Source organism: Aphidius gifuensis, linkage group LG6, assembly GCF_014905175.1.
Source record: "Aphidius gifuensis isolate YNYX2018 linkage group LG6, ASM1490517v1, whole genome shotgun sequence".
NCBI lineage: Eukaryota > Metazoa > Arthropoda > Insecta > Hymenoptera > Braconidae > Aphidius > Aphidius gifuensis.
In genome coordinates this window covers 7,365,812-7,393,417 of record NC_057793.1, presented here as the reverse complement: position 1 = coordinate 7,393,417, position 27,606 = coordinate 7,365,812, and the positions used below count along the sequence as shown (strand labels likewise).

The 27,606-nt window shown below is 24.0% G+C and overlaps 3 protein-coding genes across 4 annotated transcripts; all 3 read left to right on the top strand.

Annotated features, from left to right (window-relative positions):
- The first annotated feature begins 490 nt into the window (after positions 1–490).
- On the top strand, positions 491–8,672 carry LOC122859742. The gene is made up of 9 exons (XM_044163425.1): positions 491–1,387; positions 1,463–1,883; positions 1,953–2,132; positions 3,051–3,886; positions 3,970–4,390; positions 4,460–4,549; positions 6,041–6,948; positions 7,025–7,445; positions 7,515–8,672. The coding sequence occupies exons 1-9, from the start codon at positions 491–493 to the stop codon at positions 7,697–7,699; spliced, it is 4,359 nt and encodes a 1,452-aa protein (XP_044019360.1). The 3' UTR covers positions 7,700–8,672.
- On the top strand, positions 2,853–5,623 carry LOC122859216 (cytochrome P450 9e2-like). Of its 2 annotated transcripts, XM_044162641.1 has the most exons (3): positions 2,853–3,886; positions 3,970–4,390; positions 4,460–5,623. In XM_044162641.1, exons 1-3 carry the CDS (start codon positions 2,975–2,977, stop codon positions 4,642–4,644), a joined length of 1,518 nt encoding a protein of 505 aa, XP_044018576.1. In that variant the 5' UTR covers positions 2,853–2,974; the 3' UTR covers positions 4,645–5,623. The 2 variants fall into 2 exon arrangements, with proteins under 2 accessions (XP_044018576.1, XP_044018575.1); XM_044162640.1 differs by having other exon boundaries at positions 3,970–5,180.
- Positions 8,673–14,921: 6,249 nt separating the features above from the next.
- LOC122859158 (laccase-2-like) lies at positions 14,922–27,382 on the top strand. The gene is made up of 6 exons (XM_044162555.1): positions 14,922–15,503; positions 24,180–24,531; positions 24,604–24,888; positions 24,959–25,622; positions 25,698–26,337; positions 26,424–27,382. The coding sequence occupies exons 1-6, from the start codon at positions 15,416–15,418 to the stop codon at positions 26,597–26,599; spliced, it is 2,205 nt and encodes a 734-aa protein (XP_044018490.1). The 5' UTR covers positions 14,922–15,415; the 3' UTR covers positions 26,600–27,382.
- Positions 27,383–27,606: the final 224 nt, after the last annotated feature.

Genomic DNA, 27,606 nt, shown 5'->3' with positions numbered 1-27,606 from the left:
AAAATAATATTGTTTTTTGATGTAAATATATTTTAAGTATAGTAATAAATAGAAAATTAAAACAAGTGATATATTAAGTTAAACATGATTGAATTTATTTGTCATTAAAATTTTTATTTTACATGATGAAAAATAAAAATAAAAATTTAATTCATTAAATAATTGAAAATAGCATTGATAGCATTCAATTTTATCGATAATTATTCTTGCGCAGTTGTTTATTTCATTTTTTGTTATTTTATGTATATTAGGTATTTGATTTATCTCTGCGTAGATGCACAAAAAAAAAATGTATTTACGACTAATACCGAGATGACGTGGGACTACTTAATCGCAATGTCACCGTGAGATGATTTTTTTTGTTCTAACAACTGCATGTATCTTAGTTTGAGCATAGACTAAAATATTCAGTTGATTTTAGATCTGCAAGACAAAAAGATCTATAACTAAATTTTGATATTCTCTTCGACAGTTTTCTTTCGTTTTGATAATGGATATTTGGACGGTACTTTTGAGTATTTTGGTCATTATAATTGTGTATCTTCATTATGAATATGGCAAAGTAAAATATTTTGAAAAACATGGAATTCCACATAACAAACCATGGCCGTTATTGGGAAATATTGGAGCATTATTGCTCAAGAGAAGATCAATGTTTTACTATATCCAAGATTTATATAATTTAAATAAGGACGCTCAATACGTTGGCTTTTATGATTTTGCTAATCCAACTTTCATTATACGTAATCCCAAATTGATCAAATCAATTACTATTAAAAATTTTGATCATTTTGTTAATCATCATGCAGTTGTTGATGCAGAAATGGAACCACTTTTTGGTAACAATCTTCCTTCATTGCACGATGATAGATGGCGAGAAGTAAGAAATCTTTTGACACCTGCATTTACATCAAGTAAAATGAAAGGAATGTTTAAATTAATGCTAAATATTGGTGAAAATTTTGTTGACTATCTCGTGGAAGATTCAAAAAATAAACCACTTGAAATAAATTCAAAAGATGCATTTTGTCGTTATACAAATGATGTTATAGCAACATGTGCATTTGGAATATCAATAAATTCAATGAAAGATAAAGATAATCAATTTTATGCACTTGGTAGAAAAGCTACAAACTTTGACGTATTAGCTTTAATAAAAATGCTATGTATACACAATTTTCCAAATTTATCAAAATTATTTAACATCCAAATTATAGACAGTAAAGTAAATGAATTTTTTCAAAAAATCGTAGAAGATACAATTCGTTCAAGAGATGAGAAAAGAATAACTAGACCAGACATGATTCAACTGATGATGGAGACAAGAGCTAATGAAACTCTTTCAATTCAGGATATGACATCGCAAGCTTTCATTTTCTTTTTTGGAGTAAGTTATAATTATGTTAAAATTAAAATAAATATTATGTACAGAACAATTAATTAAAAGTAATTTGAAATTCAGGGCTTTGAAGCATCATCAAGCCTCATGTCATTTGTTGTACATGAAATTGCTGCTAATCCTGAAGTTCAAAAAAAACTCCAAAAGGAAATTGATGAAATGTTTAAAAAAACAAATGGAGATGTGACATATGAAGCTGTAAATGGACTTGTTTATCTTGATGCAGTAATTAATGAAGCACTTAGATGCTATCCCATCATTGGCGTTAATGATAGAGTTTGTACGAAAAGTTTTGAATTACCTCCAACGTTACCAGGAAAAAAACCACTTCGTCTTGAACCTGGTGATCGTATATTGTTTCCAGTATATCCAATTCAGAGAGATCCAATTTATTTTGATGATCCAGATAAATTTAATCCCGATCGATTTATTGAAGACCCTCAAGGCACTTTGCATTCACCAGCATACATGCCATTTGGATTAGGTAATTATATTTTCAATAATTATTTTAAAAATAGAATATTATTGTTAATTGTTTTAAAATTTTTTTCAGGTCCACGAATGTGTATTGGAAATCGATTTGCATTATTAGAGACTAAAGTATTATTAGTGTATCTTGTTGCTAAATGTCAACTTAAACCAAGCAAAAAAATGAGAATGCCACTTGAGCTCAGTAATGCCATGACAATGACTGCTAAAGGAGGTTTCTGGTTGGAAATACAACCAAGAAAAAAATAAATAGCTATAATGACAAATAGCTAAATTTATTTTAAATATTTTTAAAACTTAATACATTCACATATTAATGAAAAATTTACGTCTATCTATATTTTGTATAAATATAAATTTATTTATGAAAAATTCGATTTTATATTCGTTGATTGTTGTTTTTTGAATTACAAATTGATTCAATATTTCATAATAATGAAAATACATAAATTTTTTTTTTTATTGTTATAATATTCAGTGTTATTCAAATAATTTTTTTTTTTCTATATTATTATTTTTGCAACATTGAGTTTAATAACTATCGTGTGTGCATGTGTGTGGACATAAATTAATTTATTATTATTATCTCTCGTAATTAAAGAAGGTTTAAATTATTTTATTAATAAATAGAAAAAAATAATGTTTAAAAACATAAATAATTAAAAAATAATTTTGTCTTTTGATGTAAATATATTTCGAATATCTAAAAATAAATAGAAAATTAAAACAGCTGATATATTAACTTTCTATTAACATTTAATTTTATCGAATGACGTCTGGATAATTCTTGCAAAGTAGTTTGTTTTTTATTTTTTCATATTATGTACATATATTATTTGATTGGTCTCCGCGTAGATGCACAAAGAAAAAAAATGTATTTACGACTAATAACAGAGATGACCTCAGACTGACATAATCAATGTGGCCATGAGATGAGATTTTTTTTTTTATCAAACAACTGCATGTATTTCAGTTTGAGCATTAGACTGAAATATTCAGTTGATTTTAGACTTGCAAGATAAAAAGATCTTTAACTAAATTTTAATATTCTCTTTGACAGTTTTTTTTTTTTTATTTTTTTTTCTGATGATGGAAATTTGTACGGTGCTTTTGAGTATTTTAGTTATTATAATTGTGTATTTTTATTATGAATATAACAAAGTGAAATATTTTGAAAAACATGGAATTCCACATAATAAACCATGGCCACTCCTGGGAGATATGGGAGTACCATTGCTTACGAGAAGATCAGTATTTCAATATATTCGAGATGTATATAATTTAAATAGCGACGCTCAATACGTTGGTTTATATCAATTTAGTAGACGAATAATATTAATCCGTAATCCAGAATTAATTAAATCAATTACAATTAAAAATTTTGATCATTTTGTTAATCATCTCGCGATTGTTGATCCAAAAACAGAACCACTTTTTGCTAATAATCTTATTTCGTTGCACGATGATAAATGGCGAGAAGTAAGAAATCTTTTGACACCTGCATTTACGTCAAGTAAAATGAAAGGAATGTTCAAGTTAATGACAAATATTGGTGAAAATTTTGTTGACTATCTCGTGGAAGATTCAAAAAATAAACCACTTGAAATAAATTCAAAAGATGCATTTTGTCGTTATACAAATGATGTTATAGCAACTTGTGCATTTGGAATATCAATAAATTCAATGAAAGATAAAGATAATGAATTTTATACACTTGGTAGAAAAGCTTCAATATTTGAAGGTTTCTCAGCCATACTAAAAATGATGTTTATACTAAATTTTCCAACTTTAACAAAATTATTTAACGTTAGACTTATTGACAGTAAAGTAGATAGATTTTTCCAAACAGTTGTAGAAGATACAATTCGTACAAGAGATGAAAAAGGAATAACAAGACCAGACATGATTCAATTGATGATGGAGACAAGAGCTAATAAAACAAGACCACCTTTATCAATTCAGGAAATGACATCACAAGCTTTTACTTTTTTTTTTGGAGTATGTTATAATTATGTTAAAATTAAAATAAATATTATATTATTATATACAAAATAATTAATTAAATATAATTTTAAAATCAGGGCTTTGAAACATCATCAAGCCTCATGACATTTGTTGTACACGAAATTGCTGCTAATGAGGACATTCAAACAAAACTACAAAAAGAAATTGATGAAATGTTTAAAAAAACAAATGGAGATGTAACATATGAAGCTGTAAATGGACTTGTTTATCTTGATGCAGTCATTAATGAAGCACTCAGGTGCTATCCCATTACTGGAGTTTTTGACAGAGTTTGTACAAAAAGTTTTGAATTACCTCCAACGTTACCAGGAAAAAAACCACTTCGTCTTGAACCTGGCGATTATTTATGGTTTCCGGTTTATCCAATTCAGAGAGATCCAATGTATTTTGATGATCCAGATAAATTTTATCCTGATAGATTTGTTGAAGACCCTCAAGGCACTTTGCATTCACCAGCATACATGCCATTTGGATTAGGTAATTATATTTTCAATAATTATTTTAAAAATAGAATATTATTGTTAATTGTTTTAAAATTTTTCTCAGGTCCACGAATGTGTATTGGAAATCGATTTGCATTATTACAGACAAAAGTATTATTAGTGTATCTTGTTGCTAAATGTCAACTTAAACCAGGTAAAAAAATGATTATGCCACTCGAGTTCAGTAACAGCATGATGATGAATGCTAAAGGAGGTTTCTGGTTGGAAATACAACCAAGAAAAAAATAAACAGCTATGATATCCGATAGCTCCGTTTATTTAATATATTTTTATCAAAAAAGGAGAACGAAAAAAAAAGGGTGGCCATAAAAATCGCGAGTCAAGATTCGAGTGAATTAATTTAATAATTATTTTCTATTATACGAGGATATTATTTTTAAAACTTGCCGAATTCAATAAAATGACCGATCGTCTATAGAAATTGTAATTACTATTATAAATATATAATAGTAATAAATTAACTGAAAGACAAATCAATATTTGTAAAAGTTATGTATGATGATATCAATTTCAATTTATAATATAAATTCATGATGATCATGATGATGGTAATGACATCAAATTTAAAAAAAACAGAATCACTAAACAAGATATTTTGTAAATAAAAAAATTAAATATATCAAGTAATCGACATATGCATATATCTATCGAAGAACCGAAACTGGCCGCACAAAAACTTAATACATTCACGTATTAATGAAAAATTCATGTCAATCTATATTTTGTATAAATATAAATTTATTTATGAAAATTTCGATTTTATATACGTTGATTGTTTTTTTTTTTTTAATTACAAATTGATTCAATATTTCATAATAATCGTTTTAATATTTACCAGAATTTAGGTTTTGATTTCAAAGCTAACATTATAAAAATATTTACATTTAATATTTATTTTTTTATTGTTACAATATTCATTGTTATTTAAATAATTTTTTTTTTTATATTATTATTTTTATATTGTTATTATTTTTGCAACCTTAAGTTTAACAACTATCGTGTGTGCATGTGTGTGGACATAAATTAATTTATTATTATTATTATCTTTTGTTATTAAAGAAGGTTGAAATTATTTTATTAATAAATTGTAAAAAAAAATGTTTGAAAATATAAATAAAATTAAAATAATATTGTCTTTTGATGTAAATATGAAAATAAATAAGAAATTAAAATTTAATAAAATTAAAACGACTTATATATGAATTAACTTCAACATTGTTTTTATCTTTATTTTAAATGATAAAAAATAGAAATAAAAATTTAATTCATTAAAAAATTAAAGATATAGCATTGATAGCATTAAATTTTATCGAATAACCTCTAGATAATTCTTGCGCAGTTGTTTATTTTATTTTTTTTAATTTTATGTATATATTATTTAATTTGTCTCCATGTAGATGCACAGACAAGAGAAAAAAAATGTATTTACGACTAATAACAGAGATGCCGTCAGACTGACTTAATCAATGTGACCATGAGATGATTATTTTTTATCAAACAACTACTTACATGTATTTTAGTATGAGCATCAGACTGAAATATTCAGTTGATTTTAGACTTGCAAGACAAAAAGATCTATATCTAAATTTTGATATTCTCTTCGACAGTTAATTTTTGTTTGTGATGATGGATATTTGGACGGTACTTTTGAGTATTTTGGTTATTATAATTGTGTATTTTTATTATGAATATAGCAAAGTGAAATATTTTGAAAAACATGGAATTCCACATAACAAACCATGGCCATTATTGGGTAATATGGGAGCATCATTTCTTCATAAAAAATCAATGTTTCAATATCTTCAAGATTTGTATAATTTAAATAAGGACGCTCAATACGTTGGTTTTTATGATTTTAGTTACCCAACTGTATTTATACGTAATCCAGAATTAATCAAATCAATCGCTATCAAAAATTTTGATCATTTTGTTAATCATCGTGCAGTTATTGATCCAAAAACAGAACCACTTTTTGGTAATAATCTTATTTCATTGCACGATGATAGATGGCGAGAAGTAAGAAATCTTCTGACACCTGCATTTACATCAAGTAAAATGAAAGGAATGTTTAAGTTAATGTCAAATATTGGTGAAAATTTTGTTGACTATCTCGTGGAAGATTCAAAAAATAAACCACTTGAAATAAATTCAAAAGATGCATTTTGTCGTTATACAAATGATGTTATAGCAACATGTGCATTTGGAATATCAATAAATTCAATGAAAGATAAAGATAATGAATTTTATACACTTGGTAGAAAAGCTACAAAGTTTGAGGGATTAGCCGTTATAAAAATCTTGTTTATACAAAATTTTCCAACTTTAACAAAATTATTTAACGTTAGACTCATTGACAGGGAAGTAGATAAATTTTTTAAAAAAATAGTAGAAGATACAATTCGAACAAGAGATGAGAAAGGAATAACTAGACCAGATATGATTCAATTGATGATGGAGACAAGAGGTAATAAAACAGGAACAACTCTTTCAATTCAAGAAATGACATCACAAGCTTTTATTTTCTTTTTTGGAGTGAGTTATAATTATATTAAAATTAAAAAAAAATATTATGTGCAAAATAATTAATTAAATATAATTTGAAATTCAGGGCTTTGAATCATCATCAAGCCTCATGTCATTCGTTGTACATGAAATTGCTGCTAATCCTGAAGTTCAAAAAAAACTCCAAAACGAAATTGATGAAATGTTTAAAAAAACAAATGGAGATGTGACATATGAAGCTGTAAATGGACTTGTTTATCTTGATGCAGTCATTAATGAAGCACTCAGATGCTATCCCATTGCTGGAGTTCTTGACAGAGTTTGTACAAAAAGTTTTGAATTACCTCCAACGTTACCAGGAAAAAAACCACTTCGTCTTGAGCCTGGCGATTGTATATGGTTTCCGATCTATCCAATTCAAAGAGATCCAATGTATTTTGATGATCCAGATAAATTTAATCCTGATAGATTTGTCGAAGACCCTCAAGGCACTTTGCATTCACCAGCATACATGCCATTTGGATTAGGTAATTATATTTTCAATAATTATTTTAAAAATAGAATATTATTGTTAATTGTTTTAAAATTTTTTTTAGGTCCACGAATGTGTATTGGAAATCGATTTGCATTATTAGAGACTAAAGTATTATTAGTGTATCTTGTTGCTAAATGTCAACTCAAACCAGGTAAAAAAATGATTATGCCACTTGAGCTCGGTAATAGCATGATGATGACTGCTAAAGGAGGTTTCTGGTTGGAAATACAACCAAGAAAAAAATAAACAGCTATAATCATAAATAGCTCAATTTATTTAATATATTTTTGGCAAAAAAAAAATGAATCATGTAATACAATGAGAAAAAAAAATTGATGATATGAATTTCAAGAGTCAAGATTCAAGTGAATCAATTTATAAATTATTTTCTATAATTCAAGAATAGTACGATAAAGTTTAGATTTAAAAAAAATTACATTATGATTCGAGAATTTTTATTTTTATCATCTTTCAATGATAAAAATTCTACCAGTCAAAACTTTATCTTTCAGTGCGTATGGTAATTTTTTTGTCATACATTTATCATAAAAGGGACCGTCAGACAAGCTTACATAATACTCACATGGAGTCTAAGTGAAAACGAAAAGCTGACACGCTTGTTGAACCTCTAGAGATCATTTCATGTGTAAAATATTAAAACAAAAAAAAAATTAATATAAAACCACACACAAACTTTATTTTTTTATATTATATATTTTTTTTTCTCTTTCAAATAAAAAAAAATTATTTCAAACGAGTAAATAATAGAATAAAAATTTGCAATATTCAATAGAAAATAATAAATAATATTAAAATGTAATTTATATAAAATATTTAATCGAAAATTTTCAATAACAAAATAATAATAAATTTCAATTTATAAAACTTTCGCGTTTGTATATTTAACGTTTGTATCATTCAAATAAATTTACATCCGGTTCATCAAAGAACTATCGGATGTGTTTTTATAATTTAAAAAAAAAAAAAACATTTCTAATCAAACTCACCGAAGTATATGCTCACCCAAAACGAAATTCCATGTAGCGGAAAAGAAAGAAAAAAAAAAAACGTGCAATAAGTGAAATTGTATAATTTGTTTCTCTCAAAAAAAAAACCAATAACTTTTTTATTCCATTTTGCATAATAATTTTGTATAATATTTACAACCAAATCAAACTTGCTTCAGTTGATTTGGACTCTATTATAATATCAAGAAAATTATTTCCTTGTCAATATACTTTCTTTTTATTTTATAATCAATTTAAATTAGTTGAATTTTTTATGAATATTTTTTTAAAATTTTTATTAGCCGGAAAATAATATTCAAGTCAAGAATTTTCAATGATAGAAAGTCAATTTATTTCCTATCTTTGTGATCCGGTAAATTATTATTATATCAATTATTATTTTTTTATTTATTTTTATTTTTTTTTACTACAATGCCAGGTCACTCGATCAAGGCTATTCACGTTGTGTAACAATAAAATGTGTAAAATGATTTATCATTTTATATTAATAACTTTTTAATATAAAATTTTATTTTTCATTAAAAATATTTATAATGATTTTATTAAATAAAAAATTTGCATTTATTTTAAAATTATTATTAGAAAGGTAATATTTAAAAATTTTATTATTTTTTAAGTTTATTAATTAAATAAAAGTAGGCCAAGTTTAATCGAATTTTCACCGGGTTTAGATGATACACATCGAGACATGTGATTTCAAAAATACTTTTAAACTAAATATACATGTATATACGTGCAAAAATAAATATGAATACATGTGGCTGATGAAAAATAAATAATGTAATAGCAAAAATAGTCAAGCAAATGAGAGTGCATTTTACATTCAACTTTTCATAAATTCTAATCTACATCTCTTGACAGTAAATATAAATAAAAACGAGTTCAAGATCCCAGCATTAGCACCATAAATTCATAAAATTTATTTAACTATTTATTTTTCCACCAACCAATTAATACAATACATTCAAATTTAGTTATTAAATAATTTGACACCTGTCAAAAAATTCAATAAATTTCTTCTTTTTTTTCCATCATCATTACAATTATTTATAATATTTTTTTTACAATAAAAATAATTAATAAATAAAGCCTCTTAATCATCATAAAAAAATATAGTTATATAATGCGTGAAAAAGAAAAAAAAAATAAATAAAAAATAAATAAAAATGTTTTGGTTGAAAATGAAATTTAGCGATTAAAAAGACGAATTGAATTAAATCGCGTAACAACGACACAAGATACGTATAATAGTGAAAGAGATACTTATGTATTTAACATTTTCGATAGGAATGAAGGAAAAATATTTGCTTGCACACGCTCACTTAGAAATCGAATGGGAATCCATTAGAGCAGTAAGCGGAACCAATGCAAATCAACGCTCGATCGATCTACTTGATACATATATATCTTTTTTTATTATTATACATTTTCCATATAGGTTGTTTTTATTTTTTTTTATTTTCATTATAAATACATTTATTTTTTTTTTTTCATATATAAATATTTGTGCATCGATAACGTATATTATATCATGTTGTCAAGAGTCCTTGTTACTTCTAATACACACAAGTGAAGCAGGAATTATTGAACTATTAAAAAATTAATACAGACGGGTATTTGAAATTGTTATACAATATATATTATTTTTTCAAATGTTTATGTTTAAACAAACAAGGATATACGCATATTAAAATTTTACATATTCATTGAGATATTGATCTTTATAAAAATGAAAATAGCAATGCATAAAAATCACCTCAAAGTAGCTGTATAAATAAATTATAAAATGTTGAAACAACAATGACAATCAACAAGGTATATTATCGCCTTTGAAATAAATGTACAACTATTTTTTTATATATCAATGAGTAAAATAACATTCCATTTATGTGTCGTTGGTATCAAGGTAACAATTTCAATTGATATAATTTAAAAATCAAAAAAAAAAAAAAAAAAAATCATTTGTGAGAATTGTTTAGTTCTATCGGCTTTAAACTTTGCGAATATTATATCATTCTAACGATGGGAAAGTTCAGAAAGTATATACATATGATTATGCTATTGTGTTTTTTTGAATAACAAATTTAAAAATAATCACTTGACAAAATAATACTTGGCAAATGTATAAATATATGAAGCTTGATTCAACAAACAAAAAATACATGTTATTTACAATGTAAATAATTGATGAAATAATTTTTTTTTAATCACATAATGATAATGTGAAAAATGGCAATGTGAAAAATTGTTAATGCATGAGTATATGGTTTAATCGTGAGTGAGGGTGTGGACCAAGTGGAAGGTTATTCTATAGATCGAGGCCTTTACACAACTACGACGACTAATGGGTCGCAACTTTCCCGACTACTTCTTCGTCAATTACATGCAACATATCACATAAAAAGAAAAGGATTATAAATTTTTTATTCTTTCCAACTTGATTAACCATTAAATATCAAAAAAAAAAAATTTTTTTTAATATTTAATAAGTGTACAGAAAGTTTTAAAAATCAAATGAGTCAATTATTTTTCTTGATGAATAATAAAATAAATTTTTGGGATTAATATTAATTTAGATAAATGAAAAATAAAAAAAAAATTAAATTAGTAGAATGAGTTATTTTGACATGTTGATATGGTGCAATATGAAAATTGCAACGACGATGACAAAGATGGTGAATTGTGGCCTATTAAACGCCGGAAGTGTGGCAAGTTACTGCCAGTACAAAACCTATTCCCACCGTTCTCAAGTCAGCTGGATAATTAAGGTTGCACTAGGTGAGAAAGCAAAAAAAAAAAAAAAAAATGACAAATAAAAATTCCTCAGAATAAATTCTTCATAAAATTTTTTTTCTTTATAATTTAGTTAGGATGTATAGAACAAGTTTAAATATTATTTTTTATTTATACTTTTAAACTAATGAGCCATCGAATAAGGCTCAAGGTGAATGTTCTTTGTTACTATCCAAATACGCTTTCGATTTTTTTTTTTTTTTCTTTTTACTATAAAGCTTCGACAAATAAAAAAAAAAAAATGGAAATAAATATATATTTTATATACATAAATATATATCATTTTATAGAAAAAAATTTGTCATTTATTTTATCAGTGTTTTCGCTAGTTTTGCCTCGTTGATTATTACATAATATAAATAAAAAAAAAAAAAAGAAAAAACAGCATGCATACAAGTCACCGCACCTCGTATTCACCCACGAACAACAAGTCGATCGACTGATCAACAAACGAAAAACATTCACCTGGGGCATTTACTTATATTCTAGAGATTCAATCAAACGGAACAATACTGTAAAATCATCGTAAAAAATTCCTTCAAGCTAAATTATTTGATAAATAATAAAATTATTATAATAAATTATTTAAAAATTTATTTTTTCAACAAGTTAAATAATCATACTGCAATGAATAACAATTTTAAATATTGTTTATTTAAAAAATATGTTAAAAGTAATGTTAAATGATTAAGAAAAAATAATTTTAAAATAATTATTTTATGGATAACTTATTTTAAATGTGTGTAATAAATTTATTTGAAAAAAAAAATACGTTAATGAAAGATATTTAGAATTCTATAATACAGAATAATAATTGATGTTAAGTAATTAATTATGGACCACGATAAAAAAATTATAATATTATGTTGCATGTGAGAATCACCATTTTTAGCTTGTGTATATATTTTAAATAAATTATTATTCAACAAGTTGAATACCTAATTATTTAATTCTCATATTATGAGTACATGGAAATTGACAAATAAATATGTCATCAAGATTCACGAAATATTATATTGCATTTTTGCATTCACAGCAAAAATATGACAAAAAAAAAATCATCAAAATGATATAAGATGAATACACAATGCGTGGGAATAAATAAATAAATTAATTAAAATTATAATAAATATATATTTTATATAGAAAAGACATTGAACTGCAACAAACTGGAAAGGCAAATATTTAAATGATAAAACTAGGACATAGAATGCGTCGCGTGCCAAGTCCATTTCACTCTTATATTATAAAGAAAAAAAAAAATTTTTTTATATTAAATAAAAATAACATAATAATGTTAAATAAATTATTAATTTTTTTTTTTTTAAATATTTTTTTGAGTATGTAAGTTACATTTTTAAACTGACACATTTTTTAAGGTGAAGCAAATTTTGTTATTTAATAATATGTTTGCAAGTTAATTACACGTGTATGCTTTTGAAATAATAATTTGTAAATATGAATATATTTTTTTTTAATGCAACGATAGAGTGAAATATTTTTTTGTAAAATAATTAAATTTTTTATGTATATATACGAAACAATGTGTGCAGTTTTCAAAGTCAATGCAATTTTATTATTTGAAAGATAAAAAATGTAGGTGTTATTTTGTAATGATAAATGTGTGCAAATATAAATATAGTATATATATATTTATATTTTTATTATTTTATATTTATTATGTGGACATTAAAATGCCGGATAAGCGTCCTTATATTTTTTTTATATCTGAGTGATCGCGGTTATTCACCAGGCGAATCTAACGACTAGCTTTAGTTTCTTCTTGTATTCGTAACATTTAACTTGATTCAAGATACACCAACAAATAATCATAAATATTATCCACATGTCATTTTTACTTTGTATAGTTATATGGTAAAGCTATTTTTTTATTTTATAAATTTTCTTTCTATAAATAATACACATAAAACATGATGATGATGATGATGATTGACAATACCGGATATAAATTTATTACAATTTATATATATACTTGAATGAAAAAAAAATATTTATATAGTAAAAATTATATATAATTAAAATATCTCGATAATGAGATGACAGAATGTTTAATAATAATATATATATACTTAAATAATTGGAAATATATTTAGCTAATCGAGCTGAAAGAGAAAAAAACTATTGAAAAATAAATGATGATGATGGATTATTAATTTGTTGGACGATGAATATTAATAAAAGAAGATAATGTATTCACATAAAATAAAAAAAACAATGAGAGAGTTAATGCACTGACAAGTGTTAAAATAATAATAATAGTAATAATGTAGACTAGAGAAAGGTGATTTCGCGATGTATACGAAATGATTCGTGAAAATAATAATTTTGTGGTGAAAAAAAAATGATTAATAAAAAAGATGGGGCACTTTGGTAGGCACATTCATTGCCAAGGTGAAGTGTGAAGTGTAAAATAAAATATTGGTTTAATATAAATTGATATATAATTTTTAGAAATATTATTAATAATTTTAAAATCAAGTAAATATAAATGTACATTGATTATATTTTGAAATGCGTATACAGTGTGTATGTAGAATTTTCAAGGCGTAAAAAGGAAAGGCAATCTAATGAAAAAAGTCACGTAGCACACGTGCTTCTTTTTCCTTTTGATTGTACATATTTTAAAGCTTTAAAAAAAAATTTTTTTTATCTCTCAAATTATCAATTTTTAATGCTTTGTTTTTTTTTATTTATTTTATCTTTTTTTTAAACATTAAATTTACACGTGTTTTTTAATTTTAGTTTTTAATTTTTTTTTTTTTTCACCTATGTTTCTTAGAGAACCGCGTATGTGTAAATGTTTTATTTTTTTTTTTTTTTTGCTTTTTACTTTCATAAAATAATACAATTCAATCTATGGTTTTTTAAAAATCCCAGAGATTTATTCACACCTTTTTTTTATTTGTGCAATTTTTCAAATATTTTTATTTATTATATTTTTTAATCTAAAATCAACTTCCCTCAACTTTCCCTCTTTACGCATAAATAATATGTGGAATAATTTTTTTCTAATGAAAGTAAAATTATAAATGATTTTAAAATTTCAATTTTTATTATTTTAAATATTAATATTTTAATTAAACTAGAATTTCTCGACTGTAAACTATATCATCACATCAAAAAAAAATTTTAAAAATTCATTAATAACTATCTTTCCATTTCTAATCAACACTTACTTCATAAATTATTTTAAATATTGTCAATTAAAATCCAATAAAATGTCAAATAAAATAGCACAGAAAAAAAATGAATAAATATTTTCTAAATTGCTAATAATTAGCTCAAAAAAAAAACCAAAAACAAACACCTACTTTCCTCAATCAAACATGTCATTTAAAAGCTGTCAGATTATAATTTCATCCCCTTTTAAAATATCAACAATTAAATTATAAAAATAATATTTAATAACTAATTGAAATAATTAAAAACAATTTTAATAATTATTATTTGTATAAATTAATATCTCGATCCACCTCCATAAAATATTATTAATAAAAAAAAAATTAAATATATTTGTAAATGGAGGTGAATGCGAATGTAACTGTTGTATCATTGGACCCCAGTATAAATTGGGGCAGGAGTCAATGGTATTGGTTAGCCGAAGGTAGACCGATAGGTATTAAATAGGTGTGCCATACTGACATCCATCTCGAGTCCTCGAGCACCTTCTTCATAGCACTCAGCCTAGAGTAAATCGTGTAATTCAAAAAAAAAGAAGCAAAAAAAAAACTAAAACTTTAATTAATAATCATAAAAAAAAAAAATTAATTGTGATTAAACAGTGATGAATACAGGATTATAAAGCGTAGGCCACGACGAGGTGGATAATTTTTTTTTTTTTAATTTTTATTTATATTTTTTTTTTGTATTTCATGTACGTAGGTAAAAGTGACAGTATACCTAGTGGCTTTAAGTCTAAGTCAAGCCAGTTGCGGACGAGACAGTGACTGAGCCGCAACATTTGTTTTATTTATAAATTTTTTTTTTTTAAAACCATTAAAAGTTATTTTTAAATTTATGAAAAAGAAAATTTATCATTTTAAATAATTCATGTTTATTTATGTATCTATTATTTTGTTTTTTTTGTTAATTGATTGAATGAATATTTAAATTATTAAAAATGAAGTTTATTGAGATATTGTGTGTCGTTGGGGTTCTTGGACTATCAAGTGCCACGAGAACAAATTCCAGCACCAAGAGAAAAAAGGGTAAGTTTTTTTATTTTATTTAAAAATATTATTATTATTTTTTAGTTTTTTATAAATTTTTTAAATTGGTTGTTCAATTATTGTTATGACAAATTAACTAGGGTATATTTTTATTGTAAAATAATTTTAACGAGTTAAAAAAAAACCAACAAAAATATCAGTAATGGAAAAATAGAAAAAAAAAGGTTTTTTTTTATAATTTTTAAATACCGTTTTATAAAAAAAATAAATGATTAATTACTATTTTTTTTTTTTGGACTAACTATTGTGGATATCATTCGTCAGTATAATTTCTCTTTCATGAACGTTTCTTTTTTTTTTTTTTACCTTTTTTTTTTCCCGCAAAATCTTACAGTTTTATTTCGTAGAAAGAAAATCAGCGAGCGTGAAGTTACTGTGGCCCAGTAGTTTTACTTCCATGGTGTTAATTCAACCGATTGTGGTGGCCTACAAGCCAAATAAAAGTAAAAAAAATTTTGAAAAAAAAACTCACTCTTTTTTTTTATATGATTAATTAAAAAAACAAAAAATAATAAATAAAAGTCATATTATGCTTGTATAATAGATTAATTTATAAAAAAAAAAAACTAGACTGCAACAATTAGATTTACTTTCAAATATAAATTAGCAGAAAAAAAAAAGAGATTAATAACTTTCAAAATTTTGAATGTATTCTCACGATAATGAAATTTAAAAATAAAATAAAGTTTTTTTGTTTTTTAATCTTGTTTTTTTGATAACGGGTTCACCATAAAACACATGTCGTTTCAGATGATTCGTGAAATGAAAAATTCATTTAGAGAAACAAAAAGAATAATAAAAAAGAAGCCAGAGAGATAAAAAATATAAAAAGTTTGAGAATTTGAGGAGAAAAAAAAAAAAAAAAAAACGGGATTAGCAGTGTAAAGAGGTCGAGATTTAGGTCGAGACGCCTGAAGAGGTCTTCGTGATGTTGAATCACGAAATAAAAAGAGTGAAATTTAGCCAGCTGATAGAAACAAGATTATTGCCTAGAGGTTAACAACTTGAGGTACCTTTTTGACGTCAATGATACAGGGCTGATTGTCAAGAATATCGACATCCAAATGGATTTAAAATTATCACCTGTCAACAATGAATTGCATATTTATCAATCAACAATAACTGATGTTGAAGTTGATGATGATGTTGATGATGATGATGCCTGCACAAATGTGCAATAATTTATTATTCTCAAATTCAAAAAATAACTCGTCTAATTGATTTTAAAATTAATCTTTCAATTAGATAAATTATTTACAAATAAATACAGATAATTATCTACTATCACACTTTTTTTTATTTTTTATAAAAATGTCTTAATCAAGACATTAGTTGTTGCAATAAAAAAAAATACAATATCAAGCAAAAAAAGAGTCAGGTATTTTAAAAAAAACGACTTGAAAGAATATAGTTTAAGTAGAAAAAATAATATTAAAGTTAAATTTTGTATAAAATTTTACGATTCTTAACGATACATGCGAGCCATAAATATAGAAAATTATGGTTACTTTATGCACATGATCAATGAGGCTAGACCAATTTATGTTGTATTTTAAATTTTTTTTTTTTTTTTTAATTTATCAAAGTAAGTCTATTTTAACTGACCTACATATACGTTTGCACCTACTTTCGATTTTTATGGGATTTATAATACAAATAAAATATTATGGTGCGTAGTAAATAAATTTCTTTGAATAATTTTCTATTATTTATATATTATTTCCGTCAAGGGGAAAAATAAAAATTATTATTCATCAATAAAGTTATTACTATAATTTACATCCAATATAATTTTTTTTTTTAATTATGGCTATTTTACATTGACAGTATTATTTTCTTTGAATTTTCAAAAAAAAAAAATAAATAAATATGACTAAAATTCATTATGTATTGTTTTCAATGAGAATAAGTGAGAAAAAAAAATACAGATACAATGCAAAGTATTCTGAATAAGGTATATATGAAGAAAAAAAGAAAAAAAAAATTTTTTTTTCCAAAGAATGTTTGTAATTTTCATGACTTTCTTTTGTTCCGAAAGTAAAATTAGTTGGTTTGTTGGAATTTGCACGACATATAAGGAAAACAATCGTTCTCAACAACTAATTAAAAGCATCATTTGTCAACGAAATCATCATAATTAAATTTAAAACTATTAGAAGAGAAAAACATTCACAAAAAAAAAAAAAAAAACTCGAAACACAAATAATAATTAATTTTAAAAATTTCTAACACAATTTTGACATGGAATATTTTAATATTAATAATATTTTATGTGTAAGGTTAAATTTGTGATTAATTGTATGAAAAGTTGTTATGAAAACACGTATATTTTCACCGCAAATAAATTTTTTTCTTAAAAAAACAAACAAAAAAAAAATGAGGAAGTTGCATTCCAGTGAAACTTGTAAAATCAGTGAAAACTTGATACGTTATCTGTTTAAAATAAAAAAGATGTTACTGAGAGTGTTTTTCTCAACGTTATATTATTTTCTTTTTTCATTTAATGTTTTATTTAATCATAAGCACACAGCTAAACCAGCGCATCCGCTTTCTTCTTCATGATCTACACAACTTGCACGTGTCATGATATGAGGACATAACATACCTGTGTGCCATTTATTTGACCACAAATATAAACAAGAATAATATATCATTAAAAGCCAAAAAATATATATTCAAAAAAAACAAATTTTTGATGTTAAATTGACGTTATTGGTTCTACAAGTATTTTTTCCCCGAATAAATAAATTAAAGTGTCAATAAAAAAAATGTACCATAAATGATAAAAAATAATTTAACACTTTTTTTTTTTTTTACTTTGGATGATGTGATTAATTTAAAGAACATATTTACCTTTTTTTTTTTCATTTGAAGAATATCCTTATTATGAGGACAAACATCACCAGGTGAGCGAGAAAATAATGACCTGAAAAATAAACAAGAAAAACAAATATAAATCAACGATATAATAAAGACATTAATTCACTTTTTATTATATCCAAAAAAAAAAAAACATAAAAACTATTTTATCAATTTTATTTCTGGTTAATAAAATAAATTACACATGAATAATACAGTTAATTAATATTTTTAAATATCAATTTAAAATTGCAATCAAGATAATAATAATAATTTTAAATAAAAAAAAAACATTGAACAGCAATCGATTAGTATTCATGCAACGAACGTTTAAATCAAGTTCCTCCCACTTGTATTTCACGAGAGGCACGGGCCAAAGTCAAAAATAAAAAATAAAATATTAATTCAATGAATGGATGAATAAAGGAATAATTTTTTTTACCTTTTTTTCGACACCTATACGCATATTAAATGAGTTTTGACGTAACTCAAGAAGCCTTTAAATTGTATGTTACGAAAAAAAAAGAGTATAAAGTGTTACTTGTCAAGAGCCTCGAACTTGGCCGTTCATGTTAAAATATGCACTTGACATAACCGAAATATATTAACACACAATCACAATAATAAAATAATAATAAAATAAATAAATAAAAAATATAATCAGCTGTATATATTTGTTAATGTTAAAACTTGTTTCAGAGAATTTTAAAAGAGAGGTCAATCTACTGTATATTTATTCATTTTATTTATTCATTTTATTTTTGTTATATACTTAAATTTATAAATATACCATCAACCTCATTTACAATTGTTTTATATCATCTTTAATTATCATATAAAAAAAATTATATACAATTAAAGTCTAGATAATTATCTGATAATAATAATTAATGTAAAAATAAATAATCGAAATTCTTTTTTTGATCAAGTGAAACTAATCTACTTTCGCTATCGAAATATTCATCGAAAAATGAAAAGTTTTTAGTGAAATTTTCTCTGTTAATCAGATACACATGACGTGGAAAAAAAAAATTGTCTATTGACAAATTACGGATTGAAAATTCAAGGAAAGTAAATAAAAGAAAAAAAATAAAAAAATAGAAAATACATGCGTGTAAAATAATTATACAAATTAAAATTAAATAAATATACATATCATGTATCTTTATGTTTATTTTTTTTTAATTTTTTAAATAAATTTTCTTATTATTAATTTAATGTAGTGAATAATAATACGATGACTATGAAAAATCATGACACGCTTTCTGCGCCATTTATTTTAAATGTCTGATGAATTATTATTTTAAATTTATCAGACATGATGTATCATTTAAAACGAGCTACAAAATTTGTTTTTTAAAAAAATCATTAAATATATATCAATGATATCTTTATTAAACTGAATGAGGAAAAAAAAAGTTAAATTTTATAAATTCACTGATTCACAATTCAGCAAAGTTGATGATTATGCCTCGGGCATTTAAAAAAGTTGGGTCATTTTTATTGCTCATGGGCAATCATTTATTTTCTCAGCGTCAATACACATGCTATACCAATATTTATTTATCCTAATAATTTTCATTGCATTTACAAAATAATTGATATTATATCATAAACTTTAAAACGCAAAAAAAAAAAAATACCAATGAATTTAATTTGCAGGAAAAAAATTTATAAAATGTCAGTTTATAAATTTTAGACAATTTTAGATTGGATAGAATATTGATTGATATTGTTTATATTTATTGTTCAACAAAATAAATTTAGAAAATAGTTATGAAGCAAAGCAATGATGAAATAGAAATTTAAATTAATAGGATTTTTTTTTTTTTTTTTATTAATACAATCAAAAGACATTGTTACAAAATATATATAAATTTTTTTTTTGTGATTAATAACAAATTCAATCAGTTGAAACACTTTGAGAATAAAAACTGATGATTCATAGACTGAGATAGAATAAAAAATGACTCAAACAATTATCTATGAAAATTATTATGATATTTTTTTGATCTAATTTCTTCCACTTTCCAATGAAAATATATTTTAATCATGTTGAAATATAACATATTGATTCCAGGCTTACTCGTGCTGGTTTTTTTTTTCTTTTTTAAATTTTTTATCGTTACAAAAGAATATACTGACTGGTGTCTACAAGACACCGTGAAATCTCTGTTATTACCACGTCTCACGGACAAGCAAATTTATTCTCAATCAAAAAAAAATTTTATTTTTTTCTTATTTTTAACTTCCTTCTCGTCACGCCCAGGTTATTTTTTGTTTCTATAAAAATACCGCATTATTCTCACCAAAAAAAAAAAAGCGAAAAAAAAATATAAAAAAAAACCTCCAAGCTAAATAAAGTCTCAATTATTGACGGTGAAATTTTTGGCAATTATTTGTTTTTTTTTGTTAACATAAATGTATGAAAAATAAAAAAAAAAATGAATAAACTCTTTTTGCTATTAAATTTTAAATTAATTATTTAAAAAACAGGTAGATTATAATTTTCGAATTAAAAGAAATTTATATTTACTTTGTATAATGGATTTTAAAAAATAATATAATAACAGAGATCTTCAGGGAAAAATAATCTGCCGTTAGTTTAACGACCTTGACCAACACAAGTATGATGCTTAGTGAGGTCCTATACAGTCTCGAGGTCGTCTATTAATAATAATAATTCATGACCAGTCACTATTATTAAATATAAATTTTATTATTATTTTTAAAGTGTCATTCACTTGAAGCACGACAAACAAGTTCAAGTTCATTGATGATTGAATTGTCGTAAATTTATTCAAAAAAAAATTTAAATTTATCAAACAAGAGTGTTGAATGACAACTTGTTGAATTTATTATTTATATATAGATTAAATGGAAGAATAATTATTTAAATTAATTTATTATTCAATGAAAAATATATACGTGATATTTAAAAGATGAGAAAAAAGACAAGGCCAAGTTTACGATTACTAAATCATCACACCATTCACCAACAAATGCACTTTAGTGAAATCGTTGAATTACACAATCAAGAAAAAATAAATAAAAGAAATTACTTCTTCAAGTTGTATTAGAAACTCACAGAACATCTGCCATGTTAGATTTCATGAACAGAAAATTTTTTAAAAATTTATATACTTGTTGAATGATTTTTTTTTTAGATTGAAAAAAAAGATATATAAATTTACGGAGAAACTTTTATGCATATGCAATTTTTATTATTGATAAAATGTTAATATAAAATTAGAAATATATTTTTTTACATTGATAAATATTCATTTTAAATAATGAGATAAAAATTATATTAAGAAAAGTTATTTTGTAATTTAATTAGTTTGTTGAAAGAAAAAAAAAAGGAAAATTAATGCATAGTTTTTGTATAAATTTTTGTGCATTTATCAAAATCGTTTTGAATTTTTTTTAATTCGTCAGTGAAAATAGTGATAGCAGTATTGCAACATTTTGTTATTTCGATTTTTAATGGACCATTTACTTCTGTATAAATGCTATTTATTTTTTTATTCATGTCACTAATTAATTCGTTGTTAATTTTTTCTAATTTTGCATAAACACAATGATCAATTAATCTTTCAGATTGACATGATTTTTGATAATAATCAATTTCTGTTAATGTTGTACTGATCATCTGTTAAAAAAAAAAAAAATTATTAAGTCTAAGTTATTTTAGTTTTATTTATCAGAAAAGTTTTAAACAAACCTTGTAAATTTCATATATATGTTTTTCTACTAAGTCAATGTTTTTATTATCAAAACATTTTTTAATTTCATTATTAATTTTTGTTTTTTCTTTTGTCATTAGGGAGTCATTGTAACAGATATATTTGAATGGTGTATTGACATTTTTTTCAATTTTTTGTATTAGATCATTAGCATTATTAGAATATTTTAAATTCAAATCTGTTAAATTTTTTTTGGTTTCATAAACTGCAACACTAATATTTAAAACTTTTGATCTCAAGTCTTTTTGTTTTTGTAATTCAACTTGAGTATTAGCCTGGTTAAAATAGAAAAAAAAATTGAAAAAATTAATAATTAAAATAATTATAAAATTAAAAAAATTAAAAAATTTCTGTATACCTGAATACAGTAGAAGCCAGACAATAAAACACAAAAAATAATTAAAATATTCATGATTAATGAATAAGCTGTTGTTCTCAAAAGCAGATTGATAAAACGACTGAAAATAATATTTGTCAGTAACCTGAATAGAAAATAATTTTTTCACGAAAAAACAAAGCAATTAACTATTTGTTTTTTTTTTATTTTTTGAAACAGCATAGAAAGATGATGATTTTTATAAATCACAATCTGACCTAGTTTAATGTTTACCCCGAAAGAATTGGTGATTAAAATTCATCATCAAAAAAACCCAAAGTAATAAACAACAATATTAATTTTATATTTTATAAATATTTTTTGTTCATAAATATATTCAACTTTAAATTTACAATAATAATCTATTTATTTATTCTTATAGTTAAAAATATTTAATTTAATCAATTCGTTTAAAAATCAGAAAGTTAAAATCCTTTTTTTTTTTTTTTCTCATTTCATCTTCAATAGCCTAATTTTTGAATTTAAATTATTACAGCTTAGTAATTATACTTTTAAAAGTACCAAATATACTGCCAATAATGATGATTTTATTCATAATTTTTTTTGTTGAAGTAAATTAATGACTGTAGCTTTTTTCATTGGTCTAAAATATCGAACACTTGAATCTTTTATTCAGCCAAATATTTGAGTGAAATGATTAATAATATTCAGAAAGTAGAATAGCAAAAAAAAAAAAAGTAAAATTAATTGTCTTTCCATCACCTCTCAACAGTAAAATTTACAAAAGAAAAAAAAAAAATATAAATATCAATGTCAGATATTGATAAACAATTTCGATATCAATATTTTTAAAAGACAAAAAATAAATAAATAAATAAAAATAATTAATTGGTTTATTAAAGTTTAAAAATTTATTAAAAAAAAAACTTAAATTCAATTAACCACATGTGTGTGTGTAATTTATATTAACCATTTAATTAATTAATTAATTACTCGAACGTATTTAGGTATAGTGGGTGATAATGAGAATTTTAATTACTAATTATATATTTTTTACCATTAAAATAAAACTAGAATGTTCACAAGTACCTATTACACCTGAATAATATCATTATCATTATAATAATATCTATTATTTTATATTTTTTTTCTTCACGACATGATCAGTGCAATCGCGAGATCACGATCTCATATTACGACACAAACTTATAACACTCAAACATTTCTATACAGTCAATGTATTTATATTTATTTATTAAATATGTATTAGTTGTTGTATTCATGACGATAAATATCAACTTTTAACTAGCAACCTCATTTATCATTTTTTATATTATTAACATTACATTTATTATATTTTTAAAATAGCAAAAAGAGAATAGGTCTTTCCACATTCTTCAGCAATAATTTAAGCATCTTTTTTTTCTATATATAATAATTTATTTATTTATTATTTTCTGATTCATTCATTCTATAAATTTACTCTCGATTGAAACTGGTTTTTTTCTTTCTTGAAATAATTATAGAAATATTTTTATTCAGTCATTTTTCATTACGGAATTTTCTTGGTATTTAATTGAGCTGATAGAAAAAAAAATCTCATCGTTTTCAAGTTCTCAGACATTTCCGACAAGTCTAAATAAATTCATTTATTTATTTAAATTATTATTATTATTTTTATAACAATTTTTCGTATTTTTTTTTTATTTTCAGAAATAAATGATCAAACAGGAGCATCATCATTTTGGAATCCATCAATTAAAAGTGGAAATATATTATCAACAGATGATTCACAAAATTTTTTTACATCATCAAATCTTGTACAAACACATCCTGATTTATTTCAAAGTGGTTTTGGAGGTATTGATAATCTTGGTAGTAGAGGTTCAACAGTACGACCACCACGTACACGTCCACTAGATTATAGTGAACGTGCAACTGCTGAATTACGTAGAAATCCATCTTTATCAGCACCAGATGAATGTGCACGTGCATGTCGTGATGGTGAACCACCAAGAATATGTTATTATCATTTTACACTTGAACACTATACTGTTCTTGGAGCGTAAGTATTTTAAAAAAAAAAAAATTGTTTAATAACAAAAATAATGAAATTTATATATTAATAATTTTTTAGAGCTTGTCAAGTTTGTACACCAAATGCAACAAATACAGTATGGAGTCATTGTCAATGTGTTTTAGCTGATGGTGTTGAAAGAGGTATATTAACAGCAAATAGAATGGTACCAGGACCAAGTATACAAGTTTGTGAAGGTGATAAAGTTGTTGTTGATGTTGAAAATCATATTGCTGGTAGTGAAGTTAGTATTCATTGGCATGGAATATTTCAAAAAGGTTCACAATATTATGATGGTGTACCATATGTAACACAATGTCCAATACAAGAAGGAAATACATTTAGGTAAATGAAATTTAAAATTAATTAATCAATCAATTAATTAATCCATTAATTAATTTAATAATTTAATTAGATATCAATGGACAGCTGGTAATTCTGGTACACATTTTTGGCATTCACATACTGGTTTACAAAAAATTGATGGTCTTTATGGAAGTGTTATTGTACGTCAACCACCAAATAAAGATCCAAATAGTAATTTATATGATTATGATTTAACAACACATGTTGTATTAATAAGTGATTGGATGCATGAAGATGCTGCTGAAAGATATCCAGGTAGACTTGCTGTTAATACTGGACAAGATCCAGAAACAGTATTAATCAATGGAAAAGGACAATTTCGTGATCCAAATACTGGTTTTATGACAAATACACCATTAGAAGTATTTACAGTAACTGCTGGACGTCGTTATCGTTTTCGTCTTATAAATGCATTTGCAACTGTTTGTCCAGCACAAATTACATTTCAAGGACATGGTTTAACACTTATTGCTGCTGATGGTGAACCAGTACATCCAGTACAAATTAATACAGTTATATCATTTTCTGGTGAAAGATATGATTTTATTATAAATGCTGATCAACCAGTTGGTGCATATTGGATACAGCTAAGAGGTCTTGGTGAATGTGGTATTAAAAGAGCACATCAATTAGCTGTATTGAGATATGCTAGAGGACCATTTCAACCAACAACACAAGCACCAACATATGATCTTGGTTTACCACAAGGAATTGTAAGTTTAAATTTACGAAAAAAAATTATCTAATTAAATAATTATACCAATTAATTTATTAATTTATTTATATAGGTTCTAAATCCATTAGATGCAATATGTAATATGCCACGAGAAGATGCTATTTGTATAAATCAATTAAAAAATGCAAAACATATTGATGCAGGAATATTACAAGAACGTCCAGATGTTAAAATATTTTTACCATTTAGATTTTTATTTTATCGTCCAGAAGAAGTATTTCAACCAAATACATATAATCGTTTCTTAGTTGCACCAACTGGTGATCATGTTATATCACTTGTTGATGAAATATCATTTACATTTCCACCAGCACCACCATTATCACAAATAAATGATATACCACCAGAACAATTTTGTAATGGTGATAATCGTCCAGCTGATTGTGGTGATAATTGTATGTGTACACATAAAGTTGATATACCACATAATGCTATTGTTGAAGTTGTTATTGTTGATGAAGTACAACAACCAAATTTATCACATCCATTTCATTTACATGGTTATGCATTTAATGTTGTTGGTATGGGACGTTCACCAGATAAAAATGTTAAAAAAATTAATTTAAAACATGCACTTGATCTTGATAGACGTGGATTATTACATAGAGAATTTAATTTACCACCAGCAAAAGATACAATTGCTGTGCCAAATAATGGATATGTTGTACTAAGATTTAGAGCTGATAATCCAGGTAAAATTATCATTAAAATAACCTGTTATTTAATTATAATTAACTAGAAGTTATATTAATAATTTATATATTTTTTTTGTTCACAGGTTATTGGCTTTTCCATTGTCATTTTTTGTTCCACATAGTTATTGGAATGAATTTAATTTTACACGTTGGAACACACGCTGATTTACCACCAATACCACCAAATTTTCCAACATGTGGTGATCATTTACCAGCTATAACACCACCACTACCAATCATTGATAATGCAATTCACTGATATTAATTAATAAAATTTTTTTTATAATTAAAATACATCCCTCGATACTCATAGCAAAAAAAATTAAAATAGAAAAAAAAAAAACCAATTACTTATAAGTGATAGTTTAATTGTAAAATGATATTTAAAAAAATGTTTTTTTTTTTTTAAATAAAACAAATTTTACAGCATTTAAATGAAAAAAAGAAGAAAAAAAAAAAAAACAACAATTGACTCTTGACCGAGCATCAGAGTCGAAAGACTAAAAAATATTTATTAAAAAGACACATGTAGACGTGATGTCAATGCTCCATTTTTTTTTTTTTCAATTATTTTTCTTTGTGTAAGAAAAAAATTGAAACTATATTTTTTATATTTAAATATATATTTTTGTTAATAATATAATGAAAAAGTTTTTTTAAAAAAGCCAGAGGGAACAATGTCAACTAACACATTACACTGTAATTTTGTAAATAATCAAGATTTATAGATAAATATTAAATTTAGTTAATAATTTTTGAATAATTAGGAAAATCGACAGGTTGACCAATGAATTCTTCAAAAAGATAAGAAAAAAATTGGCAGAAAATTCATTTAAATAATTATTCAATAATTTTTACATAATAATAAAACAATTTAAAAAAAATAAATCTAGCCATGGTGCTTCCCAAGGTTTTTTAAATGTTAAAGCGAGCATGTACCTTTTTTTTTTTTATTAATTATTAAAGTATGCTTGAAGATTTTTAATTTCTAAATAGAGATCAATGTCAAAAGCCAGAAATTTTGTAGATAGAATTTTATTTTTAAAAAAAAATAAAATAAAAGTATCGAGGCATTAATGATGGAAAACTCTCAGGCAAAATATTGATCATCTAGAAATTTTTGTTTTGTTTTTAAATCTCTCAATTAATTATTTAATTATTGTTATCATATAATAATAAAATATTTTTGATATAATCAATTTTAATTTTTTAATAATTTATTTATTTTTTTCCCTCAAATTGCTCATGAAATCCTCTCATCTTCTA

What these genes read in the sequence shown, in the direction of transcription:
- LOC122859742 (XM_044163425.1), top strand. Translation starts at nt 491, where the DNA reads ATGGATATTTGGACGGTACTTTTGAGTATTTTGGTCATTATAATTGTG. An exon ending in CTTTCATTTTCTTTTTTGGA is followed by an intron (nt 1,388 to 1,462) that starts GTAAGTTATAAT and finishes TTTGAAATTCAG; the next exon opens with GGCTTTGAAGCATCATCAAG. An exon ending in CTTTTATTTTCTTTTTTGGA is followed by an intron (nt 6,949 to 7,024) that starts GTGAGTTATAAT and finishes TTTGAAATTCAG; the next exon opens with GGCTTTGAATCATCATCAAG.
- LOC122859216 (XM_044162640.1), top strand. Translation starts at nt 2,975, where the DNA reads ATGATGGAAATTTGTACGGTGCTTTTGAGTATTTTAGTTATTATAATT. An exon ending in CTTTTACTTTTTTTTTTGGA is followed by an intron (nt 3,887 to 3,969) that starts GTATGTTATAAT and finishes TTTTAAAATCAG; the next exon opens with GGCTTTGAAACATCATCAAG.
- LOC122859158 (XM_044162555.1), top strand. Translation starts at nt 15,416, where the DNA reads ATGAAGTTTATTGAGATATTGTGTGTCGTTGGGGTTCTTGGACTATCA. An exon ending in CACTATACTGTTCTTGGAGC is followed by an intron (nt 24,532 to 24,603) that starts GTAAGTATTTTA and finishes ATAATTTTTTAG; the next exon opens with AGCTTGTCAAGTTTGTACAC. An exon ending in TTGGTTTACCACAAGGAATT is followed by an intron (nt 25,623 to 25,697) that starts GTAAGTTTAAAT and finishes TTATTTATATAG; the next exon opens with GTTCTAAATCCATTAGATGC.